The sequence below is a fragment of the Platalea leucorodia genome (assembly GCF_965183815.1).
Source record: "Platalea leucorodia genome assembly, chromosome: 16".
Taxonomy (NCBI): Eukaryota; Metazoa; Chordata; class Aves; order Pelecaniformes; family Threskiornithidae; genus Platalea; species Platalea leucorodia.
Window position 1 is genome coordinate 6,609,572 of NC_138838.1, and position 21,195 is coordinate 6,630,766.

General features: G+C 50.5%; 1 protein-coding gene across 7 annotated transcripts in view; it reads left to right on the plus strand.

The window, feature by feature from the left end:
- AP2B1 (adaptor related protein complex 2 subunit beta 1) overlaps positions 1–21,195 on the plus strand; it is an 86,449-nt gene that overhangs the window by 61,774 nt on the left and 3,480 nt on the right. For 4 of the 7 annotated variants that reach the window (XM_082328226.1, XM_082328228.1, XM_082328227.1 and 1 more), the window contains 4 exons: positions 6,099–6,183; positions 6,911–6,997; positions 15,315–15,469; positions 16,557–18,868. In XM_082328226.1, coding sequence (XP_082184352.1) covers positions 6,099–6,183; positions 6,911–6,997; positions 15,315–15,469; positions 16,557–16,631 — 402 coding nt within the window. In that variant the 3' untranslated portion in view covers positions 16,632–18,868. Of the gene's footprint in view, positions 1–757; positions 4,723–6,098; positions 6,184–6,910; positions 6,998–15,314; positions 15,470–16,556; positions 18,869–21,195 lie in introns of those variants that run through there. The other 3 variants (XR_014229939.1, XR_014229938.1, XM_082328232.1) reach the window with 3 other exon arrangements.

Genomic DNA, 21,195 nt, shown 5'->3' on the forward strand with positions numbered 1-21,195 from the left:
CACCGTAGGACTGAACAGACTGCAGTCCCTGCTCTCTGGTTGATCTTTTTTACTACTTAAAGATTAAAAAGCTGCTGTCAGGATGTCTTTGGAGTGTGCCTGTTGCTAAAGAAAATCTGACTTAGGTATTTGTGCGCTGCTAACTTCTGCTGGGGGACACTTGCAGTGCCTCGTCAGCCTTTTGGAGGCTATCGGGCACTTGTGGGTGCTGTGGTTCCCCTGCGCAGAGCTGCCTCTGCGGAGCACAGCACTCATAAGCGATAACAAGCTCTTGCCTAGAGGTGTGCGAGAGGCTGTGCTGAGCTTCACAAGTATTTGATAGCCGTGGCTCGTTTGCCAGGCAGGGAGATGGCTCTAGTAGTTATACAGGCTTGTTTGGGTCCTGTAGTTGCCTTTTCACAGTCAAAGTGGTGAAACCCCTCTGATGACATGTAGGCTGTCAGGGTCATACCTGCTAGAAGAGCTTGAGTGGCTGGGGTATCTTTGCCACCATGTGTCAGAGCTTGAGGTCTCAAAGAGGAAAATAGGTTCTGAAATAAGGATTTGCATTGGTGAGGAATTGTCTTTCCAGATACTTCTTTGGCTTCAAGTCAAATTTGGAATAAGAAAATGCCTGGGATGAGAGCCTTTCTATGCTAAAGAGAACCACTGTTCCTAGTAAATGGCCTTTCAAGGGCTGTGAAATGCTGTGAAATCAGAATACTCTTTTTTTTTTTGTTGTTGTTGTTGTTTTGTTTTGTTTCTTTGGGTACATGAGAATTGCTCCCCTAACCCTGGAAATAGGTGAAGCGGAGCCAGCCTGCTGCGAGAGTTTCAGAGCTCAGACCTGGCCTGTCATGGCACGAATACGATAATCTCTTCTGTGAGATGGTAACCACTTGCAGGGGACAATACAGTAGAAAACAAGCTGCAGGGACTCCCGGAGCAGTAGCGAGTCTGCCTGAGTCTGGAGTATTGCCATTCTCTTGGGATCTACATTCAGAATTGACGATCAGTGTGGTGCGTTCCCCAGCGTTACCTGCTGTCAACTGCCAGGGCTGTTTGTTGCAGCTACCGAGCATGCAACTGAAAGAAGCATAGCTTCAATTTTCCAAAATGCCCGTAAGATGATCTGGCAAGTATTGAAAGGGAGGGATCTGCCAGCTGCATTTCTTCCTGAAAAGTGACACTTGGAAACACAGACCTCTCCCTTGCTGCTAAGCAGTGTGAAGTGCAGAACGTTTTTGTTTCTTCCAATGAGTTTGGCAAAACATTTCTATAAAGGCAGATGAAAGTGCAGCTTCTTCATTGAGAAAAGATCGGCCTCGCTAGTGCACTGGATCGTACTTATCCTTCCACGCTCAGTTCTGCTGTAACTCGTCACCTGTGCTCCTCCGCTCTTCAGTGTCTCGCTTGCAATGCAGAACCACTGGAGCTCTCGTTCGTCAGAAGTGTTAATGTATCTCGGGTCACAAATGCAGAACTCTCGGTACTTGGAAACAGATTTCACACATTCAACTCTCCATAAAAACAAGGCTGAAGAATGGGCATGAGCAGCAAGTCCAGCCAGCAGATGTTCTCCCTTCAGAGCCTGCTTGATAAATGGCACAATATCTGCTTGTGTGTGAGCTGTGTCAAAATTACTGGACCAACCACCACAGAACAGCCTTGGGTGGCTAGATGTGGAAGGTCGGTTCTTGGGTTTGTTGCCTGCATTATTTTTTTTAACAGCCTCTATTAGGGAGGGTCTTATTCTAGCAAAGAGAACCCTCCTGGGAGCTCCCTGAATTAAGGACTCTGATCACAGCTTGGCATCTGTGGCCAGTTCCTAGCTCAGCTGCGGAAAGCTGCTGGCTTCCCGATTAAGGGCAGGTCTGCCACATGGTACAGCACATTTGATAAAATGTACGTTTTGAACTTCCAGTACAGCCAGGCACACATGAGAGCATAACCCTTCCAGTAACTCGCTGTTCCCTGACCGTTGACGTAAGCGGTGTGCCTGGAGATGACAGCCGCAGCCGGGGACGCAGCACCCAGCACCGCTGTCTGCACACAACTCCGCTGCCCAGGCTTGAGACTTGTGCCTGTAGGTAGAGCATCCGGCTGGCAGCGGCTGTCAAGCACCCGTAGGATCCTGAGAACCCTACCTGTCAAAGAAAATGAAGTAGCTAGCTCTCCCTGGGGGCATCTGACAGCCAGAGCAGCAGACTGCCACAGAATAAACCATGACCTTGTGCTGGCAGAGGTAAAAAAGACTCTGCAGAGGAGAGTTCTTCTCGCCTTAACAGTTTGGCTGTTACCAGGCTCTAAAGCAAAACCCAACTTGAAGTAAATCCTTAATTTAGTGTAGGTGCTAATGGGATTCCAAGTGGGTATGTTGTGTACTCGCTGCTGATGGAAAGCATCTGTGTTGCTTTCAGACTTGACTTTGAAAGTCGGTTCTTATGCTCAAGTCTGGGATTTAAAGCATGAGAAACCTACACTATTGAAGAAAATAACTTAGCATTGTTCTTATGAGGTATCTTGTCCCCGAAATACCATGTGTTGGCTATCAGAGGGTTGCACTGCAAGAAAGGACAGCAGAAGGGTGCTCATGCTGCAGGGTGAGAAAATATGTTGAGGGGTTATTTCTAGAGGTGCTGCTTCCTCTAGTCAGATCATGAACAAGATGTAAGTGATTGGGAACCCTGTGCCAATTTTTAGTGGGCTCCCACCTTTTCAGCAGTGAAGCATCACATGAAAATCTGGCACCTTTTGACTTTTATCTTTCAGAAGCTTTGTAGTCTGCTTGACTAAATTCACAAGGTAGTAGTATTATTTTTTTTTCCTCCTTTCAAAAAGATCGTAGATCGAAAGCCATTTTTATTTAAAATGCTTCTGTTTCAACTCTCAAATGTCTGAAGCTGAAGGTCTTGTTAAAGATTTAATAGTTCGTGTCCAGGTCGGCAGGTTAAAGCTGCAGAGCCACAGGCAAAGTTAGTCTGGACTGGAGGATTTATTGAATGCAAGTGGAGGTGCCTTTCAAGCATGTCAAACCTGGAGAGACTTCTCAGCTACTGGTATCACTTTAGATGTCATTGATTGTCTCAGGCCGATGTTCCCACCTGAGGAGCACTGGATTTTTTTGGCAGGTCACTGTTATTAGCTATTCCATTTCTCACAGACGCTGCTGTGGATCTGCTTTCTGCCTGTGGTTGCTTTTGTAGCCTGTCAGATGGCATTGGATGCTCCTGATGTGGCAGTGCAAAGGTTGAAGCATGACCTTGGAAAGCTGTTACCACCTGCTAGAGCCTCTTAGCCTCTTCTTGGTGCACGTTTCCTCATCCAGGTATCTGCAGGTGCCTTTTCGTGGACCAGATCTTGGCGACCACAGTGCTAACAGTGCATGCCTGGCTGTTTTGGGGGAATTATGTGGTGCTGAACGATGGAAGCTAGTCTTCAAAAGCTTACCAGTCTTGTCCTAGTGCTATAGGTTTAAGGAGACTGTAGGTTTTTCCCTTCTTGTTTGCAAAAGTTATTTGTAACAGCTGGTTTCTGCATCATTACAGATACTTGCAAGGTGACACGTGATGTCGTTACTGAACCCAGTGATGCAGTTTGGGAGGAAGGCTGGCATGTGGCTTGCTTTTCTATGCTGGGAAGAAATTGCACTTCAGAGCATTTTAATTGGGTAGCTCTCCAGAGTATAGCCAAAGCAGCTTACTCAGTATGTTTCTGCAGAGTTGAGAAGCAGGTCAGCAGATACCTTTTTATAGCATTCTTATAACTGCAGGGACAGGGTTAGCATATTAATTTGGAGTGTGCCTCTAGAACTGTGACTGGAGAGAAAGCACTGCTTTCCAGCCCCTCTTGTAAGAAACTGCTGTTGTATGGCAACAACAATTAGCTACAAAAGCTAAGTAATCTCTGTTGTTCTAAGGCAAGGCAATTAATCATTAAATCAGAGTTAGAAAAGATCTTGGGTCACGTAGTGTAGTCCCTGCTATGCTTTGTTGTTTTGCTACAGTTCCTTTTATTGAGAGCACTGTCAAGGCTGATTTTAAATACTCCAAGCACTGGAGCTTCTCTTTTCCTCAGGAGAATTTTGTGCTGCTTAGTAATTCTCACTATCAAATTTTCCCAGACGTTTAGCCTAAATTTTCCCTCTTTTGGCTCATCTCCATGACTTATATCCAAGCATAGCATCTGGAATGGCTACACTGCTGTCCCTTCCCCAGCTCTCCCCTCCCAGATTCAGAGGTGGATTTTGGCCACTGTCTGTTCAATCACGTTTTGCAGAGGTGAATCACTTAAGTCCATCCACCAATCTGCCTTTGCCTCCCTGCCTTTGGTGCCTCTAGCTCAAACACTAGACGCTCCAGCTCCCGAGTGTGACGCCAGCAATCAGAGCATGTGACAGCTCCCTGTTACAGGGGACGATTTCCATTTTTTTCTAGGTTGCACCATCATTTACATGGTTTTAGTGGGCTTTAAACTAATCCCTTGTTAAGCTGGTTTGCACTGTGGGAATTAAATTTAAGCTGCTACCTTTAGTAATGGCTGAAAATAGAAACCCCACAGGCTGTCACGTCTACCTTTCTGCTGTTCTCTGTGCTTCTGGGACCTTCCCAATTGCTATAAGAGTTCATTCGGGAGCCTGATCTCCTACCACTTGTCCTCTGGCTTGCATGCATGTCTAATCAGCTGACTTGTGTTTGAATTCTCTGGTTTATTCCCCTCCCTTGTCTATCCGCAGCTGTTTTTACCAACGTTTGGGGGTGTCTTTCTAAACCTGCCACTATGGGACAATAGATTTTCTCAGCAGAACACTTAATTTATGTAATTATTAATGTGAATGGAGTTTATCTTGGCATAAATCTTTGTAGCAGCAAATTTATTTCTTTAGCTCAGCATTTAGCATGGTCTGGTTTGTGTTTCAGCTGGGTGACGAATTGGAGAACTCCTGGGATTTTTCAAAGGAATTAGGAGCTCAAACAGCTCCTGAAATTCAGGGCTCCCCACACAACCTCAGTTCTGCATCTCTTACAGGCTAAGTTTCCTTCATTGCAAGCAACGGCAGGTGTCTGCTGAACTGTACTCCCATGACAGGCTATCGCTATGCGGGATGATGTGAGGAGAGCGTGAGAGGCATAGAAATAAAGCCCAGAGCTACCTTTTTCTGTGCTATATTATGACAGTGCACTTTCTCAGACCTCCAGTTCGCTCCTGCTGTACCGTCAGCTCTCAGCCTGGGGAAAACTGAAAGTGAGGTTGCTGTCTGTGTTAGCAGAGATTGGTCGGTAATGTGGCAAGCATGTGTGATAAAAAGCAATCCAGTGCATCTCCCTGGCTGGTGGAGTTTAATGACACCGAGAATTAAGTCTTTTGTCGAGTGATCTTTTTTTTTTTTTTTTTTTTAAACCTGCCCTCATTGCTCTGTAGCAGGGCTTTCTTCTTCCAGGAGTCAACACCCAGCACATGTTCGCTATATAGCTTTTACAAAGGTAAAGGCAGGAAACTTGGGAGATGCTGCAGGGAAGGTGCAGGCAGTGGACCAGGTTCAGGCTTTCTAGAAAGTGTCCGGGCTGAGATACGACTAGTCAAGGAGTCTGCATGTTCAGACACAATGGAGAGCTGGGGGTGAAAATAAAGACTACACAGGGGTTTGGAGCTGGGGAATTACAAGAGTGAGATGGCAAAGAGGGGTGATGAAGAAGCTCACACGCAATATGACAGACATGATAGTAGCTGTGTGCAGCCAAGAGAGATGTACATACATTAGACGTGGAAGAAGTGAGGGAGGGAGAGGCTGAATGAGAGCAGAAAAGAGCGAGGACGCTGGCTGTGACCCCATCAGTGCAACTGGCTCTGAAGCAGCATGGTGAAATGCTTATAGGAGAAGATTGAGCAGCTTTTACTGAAAATGGAGTGAGCACAGAGGGGTGGGACTGTTCCTTGCCTGAAACTACCTGGAAGCTCAGCGACGTCTCTCCAAGTAATCTCATGTTCAGAGCTGGCCTCTGCTCGGAGAGAGCACTCCAGGGTGCACAAGCCAGCAATGAGACTGTGCAAGTCTTGGGATCCCTTTGGACTTCCAGCTGATAGAGAAACTTTAACCACCCCTGTTTCTTCTGTAACAGGTGGCTGTGAAAAACAACATTGATGTCTTTTACTTCAGCTGCCTAATTCCTCTCAACGTGCTTTTCGTAGAGGATGGCAAAATGGGTGAGTGCTTTTAGGTCTGTGGTCAGCCTCCCTCAGCCAGGCTGTGCTCACAGCGCCCAGCTGGGTGCAGTTGTCCCATGGCTGAGATTCACGTGGGCTTGGCCACAGTCTTCGTGCCAATGCATCTCAGCAGCCTGAATTGATCTGTAGTGGTTTGGTGGCCTGTCCTTGTTGTCCCGCAACTCCAATAGTTATCAGAACCCAAGTCTTCTGCTCTGATTCTCTCTGCCAGACAAGGGGTGGATCTGTTTACTTTGAAGCTGATTTTGGGGTTTGGGGTTTTTTTGGGGGGGAGGGTTTGATTCACTCAAATGGGTCTAGGATTTGCCTCCATACCTCTTTCACTGTAATTTCTGTATTCCTGGTCACCTGTATTAAATTGTTGTTTGAATTGGCTGGGAAGTGCTTGAAAAGCAGCTTTCGCTAACGTAATTGTAAATGTGTGAATCTCCTTCCTTCTTGTCAAATCCTGCCTGTTCTTGGTTTGTAAACAGCTCATATGGTAAAGGCTGTCTCTGGCTTGGGGGTTCCAAAATCCATCAAAGCTTTTCTGCTTTTACAGTGAGACAGAGGTTGTTATAGGAGCAAATCCTGGGTCTGTCCACAGCAGGGCAAAACGTGACCAAAAGATCGTTTGTGTGTCTACCTTGTAACATTCTGCGGTGAACTAATCAATGCTACTGTCCTGTGAGGATCCAGGGGTGCTAATTGTCTTTCTCATTTCCAGAGCGCCAGGTCTTCCTTGCAACATGGAAAGATATTCCAAATGAAAACGAGCTTCAGTTCCAGATTAAAGACTGTCACCTGAATGCCGGTGAGTAGCTGAATTCTACCACGCTGAGAGCACTTTTGATGTATGGTCACTAGACATCACCTTGTGAATAGCGTTGTCATAGCTAATGGATAGATGGGTATTGCACTTATGAACAGAACAGCCTTGGATCCTAGGGCTTGTCTCAGTCAAAAACTTTAGCTGGGTCCCCGTAAAAGCACGTCTAAAATCCCAGATCTTAGATTTTTACCTATCTGTTTCTTCCTTTCATTCTGGACCTTGTATTCTTGTTTTCTCTGTTATACTTTGCTTCTCTGCAAAGCTGCTCTTTTAAATAGAGGTGAATATGGTGTTGGGGCTGTTCAGCAATCCCCTCCTGCTACTGCGTGTTTGAGGCAAGGTGTTCCAGCCCTGGCTTAACCTACTGCATAATCCTGGGCCAGTCACTTCACCTTTCAGCATCTGCTTTCTTCTTTCTGTTGTGAAAGAGCAACCCTACATACCACTATAAAATGTTTTGACATCTATGGAGGACAGGCCATGTGAGAAGTGTTTTGGTCTGCTGCTGTTAGCTGTTATATTGATGCATTTTGATCATACTCTGTCCCGTTCAGCTCCGTGTTTAGCTGTCTAGTTGCCTCTGTGAGCATCCTACTTGTACGTGTGACCTTACTACTGCTGAAGGATGAGGGAGCGTAAAAAGTGGAATGGGGCCAGCGTAGCAGCTTTGCTCCTGTTCAAGAGGTTCTGGACAGGAGCCAAGGGATTCTGCTGAAATCTGCTATGTTTCATAGAGGAAAAAGTGTCCCTATTGATTACAAACCCTGTAACCTTTTTATTCTCTCGTGTCTGCTCTTGCACAATGAACACCCTCTTGCTTCAATTGCAGACAGAAACCATGGGTCTCTTTGTACTCATAATTATTACTATTTTGGAATATAAAAGATGGAGCATGCAAGAGGGGAAAAAATAGCAGCTGTTGGACCTTATGACTTGATTTCACTGTGGGGTTTCAAATGAGAACAACCTCTGCGCCTCCCCCAGCCCTCCCTCTGCTCCCGACCGAGCTTGGCATAGCCTCTCCCCCTGCACTGCAGTGCTGCTGCTGGTAATGCCTTCTGCCCCAGCCGTGCCCTGACCGCGCTGTCCGGAGCTCTTTGCATCTCAAATCAGAAACGTTGGTAACTTCTCATGTTTGGTGCTGGGGTGTTGTGGTGCTGGTTAGCAGAGGATGCAGTTGGGAGGGAGGGGGGGGGGGGTGTGGCTGGGAAGATGAGCACTGGTGATCCTGCAGACTGGCCCGTGCTCCCTTCTGGCTCCAGGAGAAAATGTTAGAAAATGTGGAGTGACAAGCAATGCTCCCCATCCAGGATGGGTTTGCCATCCTGGACCAGACTGCTTGCCCAGGCCTGCCTGAATTGGTGATACTCAGTGGAGAACATGTTACCAGGTCGCAGGGAGAGCACGGGAACCCCGGGCGGGTTCTCTGCAGTGGTATCTGAGGCCGTTGCCAGGGCTCAGACAAGGAGAGGCTTCTCTTGGTGCTTTAGCAAGAGCCCTGGACGCAGTGCCTCTCCCGAGCACGATCCGTCACTTGGGATGCTTGGGGGTGTGCAGGATCTGCCAGCCTCTTTGGCTTATGTACGGGAGAAAGTAGGTCATGTCTCATAAACAGATTTCAAACAATTCCATCCACTGAAGCTTCTGTTTTTCTGTTTCCGCTGCTGACACCTCCTCCCTCTTGCCGCTTCCTTCCTTGACCACCTGGGCTTTGGCAAGGAGCAGGCCAATAGCTTGCAGGAGGGAAAACTAGGGAAATCTTGTGTGCATGTCTTAGTCCCTTCTATTTTAACTACCAATGCAACCCTGACTCAGTCTGCTGCTCAGATTTCATCTAAGCAGTGCCCTCCTCTAGTACAGACCATCCTAAGAGCATCAAACCTGCCTGTACAAGGATCAGCGAGGCCCCAGACCCCACAGAGGGCTGGGCTTCCAGCATCCTCAGGGATGGAGGCTTCTCACGGGGTGGCAAGCGGCTGGTGGTGCACACCAGGGCAGAGGCGAAATAAACTGAGTGAGCTCTGACGACAGCCGAATCCATCTTGCTACTAGTTTATACCAGAGCAAGGGTGTGTGTCTGGCCATGTGGCACAGTAGGGTGAGGGTCTTTCAAGATTCACAATCTTGATCATTTAAATCCAGTGAATATAGGTATAAAATCTCTTGGAACTTGATCCTTGTGGAGAAAAGACTGGTTCGTGTTCAAAAGACTGTCTTGTAGGAGATGCCTAACCAGAATAAAGCTCTCGATCTGGGCTGTCGGCAGTTCCGTTGTTCACCAACGAAATACCGTCGCGTGCAGCTCTTGTATCACTGCATAAAATAAGGACCGCAACGGCTGCCGTGGCAGAGCTGCACAGAACAAAATCTGCAGGTTTCAACCGCTCCTAACTAAAACTTAGGAGATGCTGGGTTTTCACAACCCTTTGGCACAGACGAAAAGCTTCTACGCGCCATCGGCTCCACAGAGGTGTGCAGCCGCCATGTGAATCGCTATCCCTCCTCTCGCATCTGCTCAGATAAGTAATTCATGCCTAGCGTGAGCCCACCCACTTGGCGGCGAGTTGCCGTTGAGGCTCGGGGACGCACCGCACCATTCATGCTTTGGTCTAACCGATTCCAGCCCAGTGACGCGAATTTAGCTGTGAGCTAAAAATACCTCTGCTCCCAGCTGATGTGCCCTAATCGCAGCACTACCAGCCACTTAACTAGAGCTGCGCGGCTGTAGCAGGCGTCGGACAGACGGAGCAGAGCGTGCCGAATGGTGCACAGCTGCTGCTGGGCAGAGGGCTGGTCAGAAATGTGGTCCCTGCACCCTCGGTGCCCGGCTTTTCTCCTCCTAGCTGCAAAGATCCTTCGCTTTCCTGAGCGCTCAGATCTGCGCTGTTTCTGCACCCCGTGAGAAGTGGGGCTGAAGTTATGTGCAGACATGTAGGAGGCCCTACCGAGCAGCTAAACAGGGGATGCTGATTTTCTTCAGTGGAGAAACTGAGATTTGAATTTCTTTTTCTTTAAACCAAAGTGAAATGGGCTTGGAACAGGGTTTTTTATGGGGCTGGGATTTTATCTGTCAAGAAAGCAGCTTGTGCATTTCTTGTACATCCAAGGCTGTCTGTCACTGTGCAACAGTCACCTTACAGCACCTCCTGTATAAACTGCAGGCTTTTCCCCAGGTTATTTATTTTGTTCCTTCAAGCAAAACGGAGATAAACACAGTCCGTCAGTGGAGATGCTTCTGTGTGAGTCTGTGCTTCCAGGCCTTTGTAGGTAAAAGATCCATCCTGTGCCCACAAGGCAAGCCAAATAGGATTGACTCAAGCTTTGATGGTTTGCAACAGGGATGGCAAAAAAAGCTCCCGGCCCTGGCAGCTCACCCCATAGCAGGGCTCAGAACAACCAGAAAATCTTGGCTGCTGCAGGTTGCCCACAGCATCGCAAGCTGAAGCCTCAAATGAGGTGCCAGGCTGTGGAGTGAGGAGTAGGTACCCTTAAATGGTTAGAGGTTGCCACTCTGTTTCCAAAACAAGCAAATCCTGGACCCTTGAAGGTATTCCCACGGTTCCCAGTGACTCGGTGAGAGATGAGTGCTTAATTCTGGATGAGGGATTTGGGGCTCAGGTTCCCAGCGGTGAGAGCTGGCACTGGCCTGAGGCTGTTCTTTAGGGCTGGAGCCGTGTGGCCGCGGAGGAGCGAGTCTCTTGGAGTGGTACCATGGGGCCAAGGTGTACTTAGGATGTGCTGCATATCTTGAATTCGTTAGAGCTCTGCCATGCATCTGCCTCTTAGGAGGAGGTCATGATAGTTCCACGGAGAAAACCATATTCAGAAATACAACTTGTAATGAAAACACAAGGTCATGATTATACCCCAGCATTCTCATCTCTTATGAATCCAGTGCTAAATTAATTGATTTGGGGTTTTTTTAATGAAAATATAAGAACTTAGTGCATGAAAATAGATTTCTAGACTGTTATAGCTTAAATAATCTGGGTGCTGTTGGTGCAACTGTACCAACGAAGGTTTCCCCTGCAACTGAGCGTGCGCTGAAGCTCAGTTTGCCTTGTTTACACTGTTTTTTCAACATGCCAAGTTGGATTAAATTTTAAAGGGCCACTACATTAAGCTAAGATATGCAAATCAGATTAGCTAAATGTTTTTCTTTTTTTAAATTCTGCTTACCCAAACCTATAGAGTGAAAGAGGACAAGCTGACTTGAACACGGAGATTGAATGCCATTAAACAAGAGGCAATTAGTTGCTGCGCTGTTCAGCAGTTCAAGGAACTTTGGTTTTGCTTGGTTATTACTGGTCCACAGTTTGGTGTGAAACAACAGCTTTAGCGTTTGGAGTTGAATATGGCTTTATTGGTATGCAGTGGTCACTTTGTTTTTCACCGCCCGAGTAATTTGCTAATGCTAGAACAAAGAGAAATTGGATTTTCTTGCTGGAACAACCTGGGGGACAATCACACTCAAGCTTCCCTGGTATGTTTTTTTTTTTTTCTGTGTGCAAATCCAGTAACCTGATTGTTTAATAAATTATAGAACTCGTGCATATTACATGTCTTGGAAATGAATGTACTGTCATAATATTGACCAAAGTGCCTCCCCACTGGATCAGAGTCTGCAGATGCATTTGGTATTTGAACGCAGTTCTTGGCCGGATGCTCAGAACCATTCAGGTGTTGCTAGGAATGGCATGGGGATGTTTTCAGCTACCACAGCATAAAATATAGGCATTAAATTTTACTTCCCAATATCCACTGCTTGTTGCAAAATGCCACGAAGGTCCAAGTTCAAAAAAGGTATATTGTCGATGTTGATTCTGAGTTGCGTGTGTCCTTTGTGAAAACTCCCGCTGTTGCCAGTTGTTCATCTGGGCTGTTTGAGTTCAGAAGTGACATTTTTAAGCTGTATGGGTAGAAGATGTAAGCATGTCCTTTGCTTTACCCAGAAAGAAAGTGCTGTTGAAAAGAATTGGATTACTTCAGTGCAGGGGAGGAGACCTTGTCCAGCCGTTCTTCCCTGCATGCCTGTCTTTCCGTGTGTGCTATTTAGTTGTTGGACTGAGGTAAGGTAAACAATTCTGTTTAAAAAGCAAAAGAAAAGGAAAACAAGCAAAACTCCACAAACAAGCAAAAAAAAAAAAAATCCCTGAAAGATGGCCTTGGTGTTGGGGAAATATTTCCATATCCTTACATTGTGTTTCAAGAGGGTTTTGAGAATAAGCGTTGAGCCAAAAGAAAAAGCCCTGTGGAAAGTCGCTTAGCAAGGTCAGATGCAGACCGTGCCGTCTGGCAGAAGGACTCGTGTGGCTCTGCTTTGCAGAGTCACCAGACCCCACGTGCGTGGGAAACGCGTGCCCGGGCAGCAGGGCTCAGCCCTCCTCCTGCCTGCGCTGGGCACTAAGCAGGGCTTCGGTGGGCGCTGCGCTCTCGGTCGGAAACCAGCAGCCCTGCTCAGAGCTGGGCTCAGCTCTGCTCCCAGCAAATATCTGCCTCTTTTTTTTTTTTTTCTTTTTTTTTTTTTTTTTTTTTTTTTGTAAAAGGCTGTGCTGTCACATGGCATTAGCGGTCCTGCCTTCAGCCAGCCCCAGCCTGGCACTGTTGCTTAGCAACTCTTCCCGATCTCCAAAATCCCGAATCCTCGGAAGCACAGGAGGGATGGAGGGATGGGAGCTTCTACCTGGGGGGAGAGGGGAGGGGAGGGTCTCTCCAGTTCCCAAATCTGTGCTGAGACAGGGGACAGGAGTCGGGCAAGCCAAGCATCAGCACTCCAGCCTGCTCACGATGGCTCTGGTTGTCTGGCTGAGACAGGGTATGTTTTGGTAGAATTTCTTGCACTTTTCAGAGGGTAACTGAGGTCAGACAGGGAGGTGGAAAACAGGCTTTCCTAGGAGCTGCCCTGCCTCAGTTTCCCTCCCTGTACCCCCCTACAAGCACGTCCCTGCTTGGAAGTCTGCCCCCCAGCAGAGGCAGCGGCTGTTTAAATTACAAGAGGTGCCATCTCACGGTTGAAGGCTTTGGCGTAAGAGCAGCTGCTCCGCGGCCCCGTCTCGCCCGCTGTGCCCCCAGAGCGCAGCTCCCCGGGCAGCAGGAGCGCTCCCCTCCTCTGCCGTCACACCGCGTGATGGGATAGCAGCCCCACAGCTGCCAAAATTACAGCTTCCCGCTCGCAGCCTTGCTTCCGACCCTGCGCCCACGCTCCCCAGGGAATGCCCTTGCTCTGACAGCATCCCCCGGTGGAGGGGGAGACTGCTGCCGGCAGGTATAAAGATTGCTGGAGAAAGTCTCGAACCCTTGCCAGCAGTTCCACTTCCCGGATACATGTCCAGAGGGGCTTCAGACCAGTGAGGTTTAACCACAGCCTGCTAAAATGGGGCAAACAAGATCACATTTAATACCAATGTCCCTTGCAAACAAGGATGCACCCTCTGAGCCAGCGCTTGTGTTGAATATGGTGCCTTCACAAAGCCCCGGAGGCGGCTCTCGCGAGGAGATGGGAGTTTGGGCTTCATCCCTAGTGGGTGATGTCCCTCCAGCGCGGGTCTCTCCTGGCCACGCTCCCTGCGAGCAGGGGACTGCTCTGCATTGCCCATTTCCCTAATCTGGATGAGTTTGTTGTATAGAGGAGGAGTAGGGGTGGGAGGAGGAGACAGAGGGAATGAGGGTTTTTAAGCAAAGGATCTCATTAGTTACTTATATCTGCCAGTTTCCATAGTAACTGGGGAAGAGAGGAAACCTAAATCTGAGTGTTTCTGGGTAGCTGGATGCCTGAACCCTCCTCGACCTGCACGCAGCCGCTCTGAAGCCCGGGGAGCACAGGGGTTCAGCCCAGCCGCGGATGAAGGGTCCAGGCCCTCCGCGGAGCTGCTCCGCAGCTCTGGTTATCAGCACTGCCCTGGGGAGAGGCAGCGGGTCCAAGTCTCTGCGTCGTCACTGTGTGGATTTGTGGAGCCCTTTCTTTCCTCTTTCCTGCTTCTACCATTCCCTGCTGCATGAACAGACTCTGCCGTCCCCTCTCTAATCCCTCCGCACACCAGCACAGACTTGGGTCCATTTTCAAATCTGGCACTGATGCCGGTGGATCTCAGTGTTTGTAGATGCAGGGATGGATTAGAGCTGCACGGTCGCTCTGTGCTGCTTCTCTGCTGCTGTCCTGCTCCTCACGCTTCTTGAAATGGATCCCACGTTCCCAGTCTCTTGGCTTTCAGTGCAAATTGGTTTAAGGCCACTTTTCTCCCTTGCATTCTGTCGAAACTGCCCAACCTGCTGATAACGGCCCAGCATAGACAGGGTGTTCCACCCTGCCCTGGCAGAGAGCTTGAAGGAGTTAAATTTCCCCTGTTGGGCACCAGGAATGGGAATTTGCCAGTGATGCTTATCAGGTGTGGAGTCCTCCCTGAGCCTTCCACCCAAAGTGTGAACGTGCCTCTTTTACTGGCATCCAAAGACTGAGGTTTGCTCTGCTCTGTGCTGCACTGGAAACCCCTTGGCATCCGGAGCCCGCTGGTTTGTGTCTTTGTGTTCTGCATATTTGCCTCTGTTCTTGTTTCTTTGAAAGATCCCTTAGAAATAACGTGTGTCATGGTTACATCCGTACAGGTTTCCAGGTGAAATCACACATCTTCTGCGAGTGCTGAGGTCACACAGTGTGTTAAAACTGTATCACAGCCCTATGATGTCTAGAGACAGATGTGTCTGGGTTTTTACCCTTTCAAGTGATTGCTTTGAAAAATAAAAAGGAAAGGATTTTTATTACCTTGTAGGACACTGGTTTGGCCAGAAGTGTCTGTGTGGGGCGGGGGGGAAGCAGGAGGGAGCTGTCGTGTTTAGGATGGGACCTCAGAACCAGGCACCCCAGTGAGCCCCAGGCAGGCATCTTTGTTCTTCTCCACCTTCATCTTCTGACTTTTGGCTGCCTCCAGGCTAGCCTGCCTGGGGCTTGGGGGGGTTATAGACACAGCAGAGTCCTCTTACCCTCTGAGCTGCGGACTCTCGCCTTGATAAAGGCAGCAAGTCCTGAGTGACCCAGGGCAGTGAGCAGTAAGTGAAAGCCCTGCAAGATGGGCAAATACTTCACAAGGGATCACAGCCTAAAAGAAATGAGGTGGGTCCATGGAAGCAAACTGGAATTTTTTCCCCTTGTGTCATATCTGCTCCTGTCCCCAGGGAAAACTCTGGGACAGAAGTCAGCGTTTCCTTGTGCGCTTGCATCCTGGGAATGCTCCTCTGGGCTCTCCTGTCTCCGCAGCTGATGAATCTGAATTAACAGATGTGTTTTTCTTCCTTCTCTCTGAAGACACCGTTTCCAGCAAACTGCAGAACAACAACGTCTATACCATTGCCAAGAGGAACGTGGAAGGCCAGGACATGCTCTACCAGTCTCTGAAACTCACCAATGGCATCTGGATCTTGGCCGAGCTTCGCATTCAGCCGGGGAACCCGAACTACACGGTGAGGTGTCGGCCGGCACGTGGCGCAGGCTGGCATCCTTCTAACTCGCCTCGCAGACAGAGCGATTTCTCCCTGCTTTGCCTAACGTGCTTGTTTTGGGGGAGATCCTGTTAATTTGACTGGGGGATTAGGAATGCCCACTGAACTGGAAAAAAGTGAGAAACAACAGAATTGCACTGCTCTGTTACCAGTGAGCTGGGATAATGCCCACTCAGCAATGAGCAGTTACTTGCCAAGGTTACCCAGAGATAAAGCCAAGAGACATTAGCGAGAAAGCATTGCCAGGATGCCCTTCCCCCTCTGATAAACAAGGAGAAATTTATGCCCTGCCGCGTTCCTGCAGCGGAGACCGGCTGTCTGGATGTCAGAGGCTCTTTGGCCTTGTGCTGGCACCAGCCTGTGGCTGGTGGGAAGGTGCGCCCTGTCCTGCACCCTGCACTCCTGTAGCTGTTCTCTTTGACTTTGCTCCCCTGCTGAGGACCTGTGTGTCTGAGCATCCTGGTATTAGAGGATTTAGCTCCTGTTGGAAGCTGTTCCAGGATTTTCAAGAAAAATCCATGGTCTGAGGACCCGCGGGGTGAAAGCAAGCGTTGGAAGGTGATTTAACGCGTTTGCACAGTGATTGATGCCGCAAGCCTGGTCTCAGCCTGATCCTTGCTTTAGAGCAGGGTGACAGCCAAGTTTGTGTCTGTCAGGACTGAGCAGCAAATCGTTGGAAGCCCCCAGCTTTAGTGCTGTGATTTACAACATGAGGGCAAGCAAATCCCTTGTCTCAGTCTGGGGCAATGTCCCCTTCCTTCATGCCTGCAGAGGCACCTACATTTGTTAAGGAATTTGGGAACCCCGCAGTGGGAGTTTGCTTTTATGTACCTCCTCCTGCTTATAGCAAGCTCTGAAAGGGCAGTTCAGTGTTGGTGAGGAAGAAAGCAGTACCGAGGAGAAATATTCTGGGTGACTGTTGTCAGCCATGTCCCTGTTCCGTCCAACCCATGCTGTAGGTTAGACGTTTCCAGTTGCCTTCGTGGAGGCAGTAGAAAGCTCCTGCCTTCCTTTGCACCACCGCTAACCTCTCCTCTCCTCTCCGCAGCTCTCCCTGAAATGCCGAGCTCCCGAAGTGTCCCAGTACATCTACCAGGCCTACGATGCCATCTTGAAAAACTAACAGGAGATCAGCCTGTGCCTCACCCTGCAGAAGGAGGGGGGGGGAGAAAGGGGTCCCCAGATCCTCCTTCACCACTGGCGCAGAGAAAAGCACTCTTAACTGGAAGCAGCTGTATTCATGTGTAGGATTTCAGTCAAAGGCACTGATTAAACAAGGTAGCAATTAGTATCCACGTGCTAATGATGATAGGGAACAAACCCCTTTGATATTTTTAGCGTCCATGGAGTTTGTAACCACTGCTTCAACTACTCCCACATCCCCTTGCCCCTCACTCATTGTCCGTTCTCGTGGGCTTCTCCATTTTGTGCCAATGTTCAGTGTTTTCTAAATGGCTTTAGGCGTAGTTACGATTTTGTAAAATACCGCTCATTGAAAAAAAACAAGCAAAAACCACACGTCGGCTCATTAAAACAAGGCAAAAGTGTCGGAAACATAACACTGCACTTTATATTTTTATACATTTTTTTGAGTTTTTCTATTGTAATTGGCTTAAAGGGAAGGCGATTCGAAGGAAGTATTGGGAGCCCTGCAGGGACATCGGGCTCTAGCAGGGTGAGCACGGCCTCGGGGAACTAGGAACAGAGCCATCAGTTTGGTTCATGGAGGCGGATGGAGCCCTAAAGAGAGGGGGGGTTTTTTATTACACTTGTGCTGGCAGACTCAGCTCTGCCTTTGATGGTGTGTTTTCACTCCAGCCATCTCCCTGGCTCATTAGCTGCTGATTTGAGAAGTGAGGCTGCTTTTGCGTGGGGAGGAGCTGCAGACCTAGATTGATAACGGGACAGCGATGGTTGAAATGAAGGAAATGAGCCTGCTCTTAGAGCAAAAGGCTCTTGCCAGAGCTCCAGGTATGGTCTCTGCATCCTCACCCACCCACAGCCCCTCTTCTTCTTCTTTCTGTGCCTGCTATGGGCAAACTGCCTTCTCGGCCATCCCCTGAGCTGTGCCACCTTCACCCGGCGCTGCGCTAACCCCAGGCAATCCCCGAGGCTCGTGGTGGTAAATCCGAACGTGGCAGTGCTGTTTCCCCACGCTGCAGGCATCAGCCGTGCCCCTACGGAGAGGGGCTGGTGCTGGCAGTGTCCCGGGGTGCCACGGGGGGCAGAGTGGCTCTCCCTGTTTCCCTGCTGTCCCCCAAAACCCAGGCTGTGGTGTGATGGGAGATGGTTTGGGCTTGGCGGTGCCTGCACCCTGCCCGCCTGCAGGCTTCAGGTCCCGGCTGGGCTGGGAGTCCAGCAGATCGTGGAAGATTTTCTTCCATTTGCAGCTTGGCTCTTTGTGCCCAGAGGCACACGGTAACAAGGGCCAGTCGGCTTCCTGCTCCCACCCCCTGTCCCCAGCAGCCCCATGCCCTGGCCCCTCTTTTCCAACCTGTCCTTAGGGCCAGGACTGCTTCCCTTTCCAGTCCATGGCTGTGGACTTGCCACACTGCAACCACTAAGTGCTGCGGCAACAGCAGTGAAAGCAAAGCCTCTTGCATGTCCTTGCTCCATCCATAGCTTGTCCTGCTTAAACCAAGCCACTAACCAGAACGGCTTCGCCCTCCCCAGCATGCTTTAATGCCATCTCCTCCCCAGTGAGCAAAGCTCTTGCGCATAGCAACCCCCATGTTGTCTTTTTAGATGCCACATTCAAAGTCAATAAATGTTTTACGGTGGGAGATGGTTCATCAGGGCTTCGGCACTGTCTGCAACCACAAAGCCAGTGCTGGGAAAAGGTCACAATGCCCTGGAAGAGACTCCAGCAGGGCCCGGGAGCTGCAGGACCCCGAGGAAAGTGGTGTCCCTGTGCAGGAACCCCTGTGCTCTGGCTGGGGAAAAAGTGGGGCAGAGCTGGAGCAATCCAGCCCTTGAGCCCTGCCCACGTGTGCTGGGAGGTGATTTGCTCCAAGCCCTGCAGGCACACTGCAAAAATCATTAATAGAGCAATTAAGGAAGCACCAGTGGCACTGAGTGCAATGCTGTGTCGGGGCAGGGAGGAGATGGTAGAGGGTCAAGAACAAATGCTTAAGCCTCCTCCACCGAGCAGCGGGTGTAGCTTCAATGTGGGGAGGGGTTGCTGAGCACCCCCTTCTCTTGCCAGATTTCTTCCCAGCTTTTCGGGCGTGTGGGTGTCTGCGCCGCAGGGCAGAGCCTGGGCTCGGTTGGTGGTGTTTCGCCCTCCTCTCCCGCCACGCCGCTCGTTCGAGTGTTCGCCGCGTAGTTGTGTTGCTCTTCAGGCTTTACCTGCCGTCCGTGTCAATAAACTCATTTCCATGATGCTGTGGCTGCGTGTGGCTCTGTGCAGCTGGGGAGAGGATCCGATTCCCCTGCTTTTGGCCCTACCCATGGGAGCAGGCAGGGCTGAAGGCTGGATTTGGTGGGAAGGAGGCTGTTTGCTCACTGGGAGGGAGCCTTTCATCCTCTTTTCACCAGCCACTTCTCTTCTACAGCAGAGACCCCCCAAAATTGGGGCTTGCAGGGCGAGGAGGTAGCAAGCATCCTCGGTCCTCTGCCTTCGGCTGCTGCTCTCTTCTCATCTCGAACGGCAGCAGGAAAAGCACCCTGGCTTGCAGGGGGCACTGGCAGCTCGGCACGGATGAGGAGAGGAAGATGGATGCACCCATTTAGCCCTTTCTGGGCCCCAGTTGGGCTGCGTGTGACGTGACCCGCTTTCCCTGTGGTGAAATGGTAACATCGGGTGAGTCGGTGATTGCTCTGGACTGGTGCTGGCATTTTCCAGAGGGCTTTGCCATCGCCGGTCCTGTCTTGGGCAGGATGGGTTGGGCTGCAAAACCTCTGTACCAGGCCAGGGCCAAACTCAGCCTTCGAAGTGGCCAGAAATGCAACAGCACAAGAAGCAGGTTTGGGAGGTGCTGCCCTCGAGCAGAGCAACTCTTTCCCTCGCCCCTGCCCAGCCTTGGCTTAGTGGCACTTGGAGATGAGGTAACATCTACGCTGCGAGGACCTGGGGTGGCAGGTACCGTATCAGCCCGTGATGCTCTGCACTGGGAGGTTTTTGTGTTAGAAGCTGGTGGATGTGTCTAGTAGCAACAGTGACGGGCTGATTTGGGGGCACTGATATTGCTGTCGTGTCCCTTTGTGCATCCCTGGTGCGCCTGGGATGGGATGGGATGGGATGGGATGGGATGGGATGGGATGGATGGTGGTTCCCTGCTGTGGGTCTGCTCTTGCCGTGGTGCTGGGGGTGAGCCTGGGGCAGCATTTGGCCCAACAGGAACAAAAGCTGCTGCAAAATGCTCAGGGCTCTGCCATGTCGGCTGCTGTCCCTTTCGTGTCCCATGGCAAAGGGAAAGGTTTCTCCCTCCCTTCCCATTCTGCCAGGGGCTCCTCGGGGAGAACTTGGTCTTTCCTGCTGCTCTGGATTTGCAGGCACACTCATGGCCCTTAAATGGGGACACGCCAACCCCGGGCCACGCTGTACCTTGCAAACTGGGTTTGCTTCATTAGCATCGTTAGCCTCCGGTGCTGGGAGCTCAGGGGACGCAGGCGATGCTCCCTGGGCTGGGAGCTGCCACGGGGGTGGATGGTCCCCACAGCCTTCCCCGTTCCCGAGGCCCACGCCATGGGGCAGGGACCTCCCGGGTTGCTCCTTGCTGCTCCGGCTGGAGATGGGGCCAGCCCTGCTGTGCTGGCTGGGCTCCCCAAAATCCCTGCTGCTCCTGCCGGCCTCGCACGCATCCTGCTCCGTGCCAGTGCGTGTGCCAAGGGCCAGCATCGGGTGGCAGCAGGTTCCTGAGCCCACCGTGCAGCACCAGGAGAGGCAGGGACTCGCCCGAAGATTTTGGAGGCTGTGGCAGAGGCAGGGGCTGACCGCAGCCCCCCGAGCCATCAGCTCTGCCTGTCCCCGCTGCCGCCTGCGTGCCAGGACGCGGGGACTCTTTGATGGATGATTTGAGGTTTGTGTCGGTCTCCTGTCACTGAGGCTGGGATAAGCCTCCCAGCCAGGGAGGACGTGCCAGGATCCAGCCCCGCTCCCCTCCCCCCTCCCTCGTATATTAAATTTCACAAATAAAACTGCAAGTGAAGAGCATCTTGGAGGGAACTGCTAAAAATAGCCCTGAGGCTGGAGCCTGAATTGTGCGGGAGAGTTCATGTGCAGCCGCGATCCCTGCCCTCTCCCTGAAATGTTCCAGGGCTGAGGGCTGCTTTATGGCGATGCAGGGAAGGGGAGCTGGGGGCCGGGGAAGAGCAGCAGCATCTAGGGCTGGTAATAACCCCCAGGGACACCTAAGTATTTCCCTAGCTGCGAGCATCAGGCAGCTCTGCAGGGAAATAAGCCCCAAATCTCTGAAAGCCCCGGTGTAATGAGAGATGGAAAAGGGGCTCTGGCTCCCTTTGCCTGGCGCTGATCTCAGCCCCAGCCTTGGTGCAGAGCGGCGCAAAGGCTGCCCCATGTTTTGCCAGCTGCTCTTGTCCCCCCGAGCCATGGGGCTGTGTCTGCCGTCCCCTTTTCTCCTAGGAAGGATATGGCAATGTGTTTCCACTTGTACCCCCTCCTCACTCTGGAGAGGAGGCCCTGGAGGTGATGTTTTTCCTGGCCAAAGGTGCTGACAAGGCTGAGG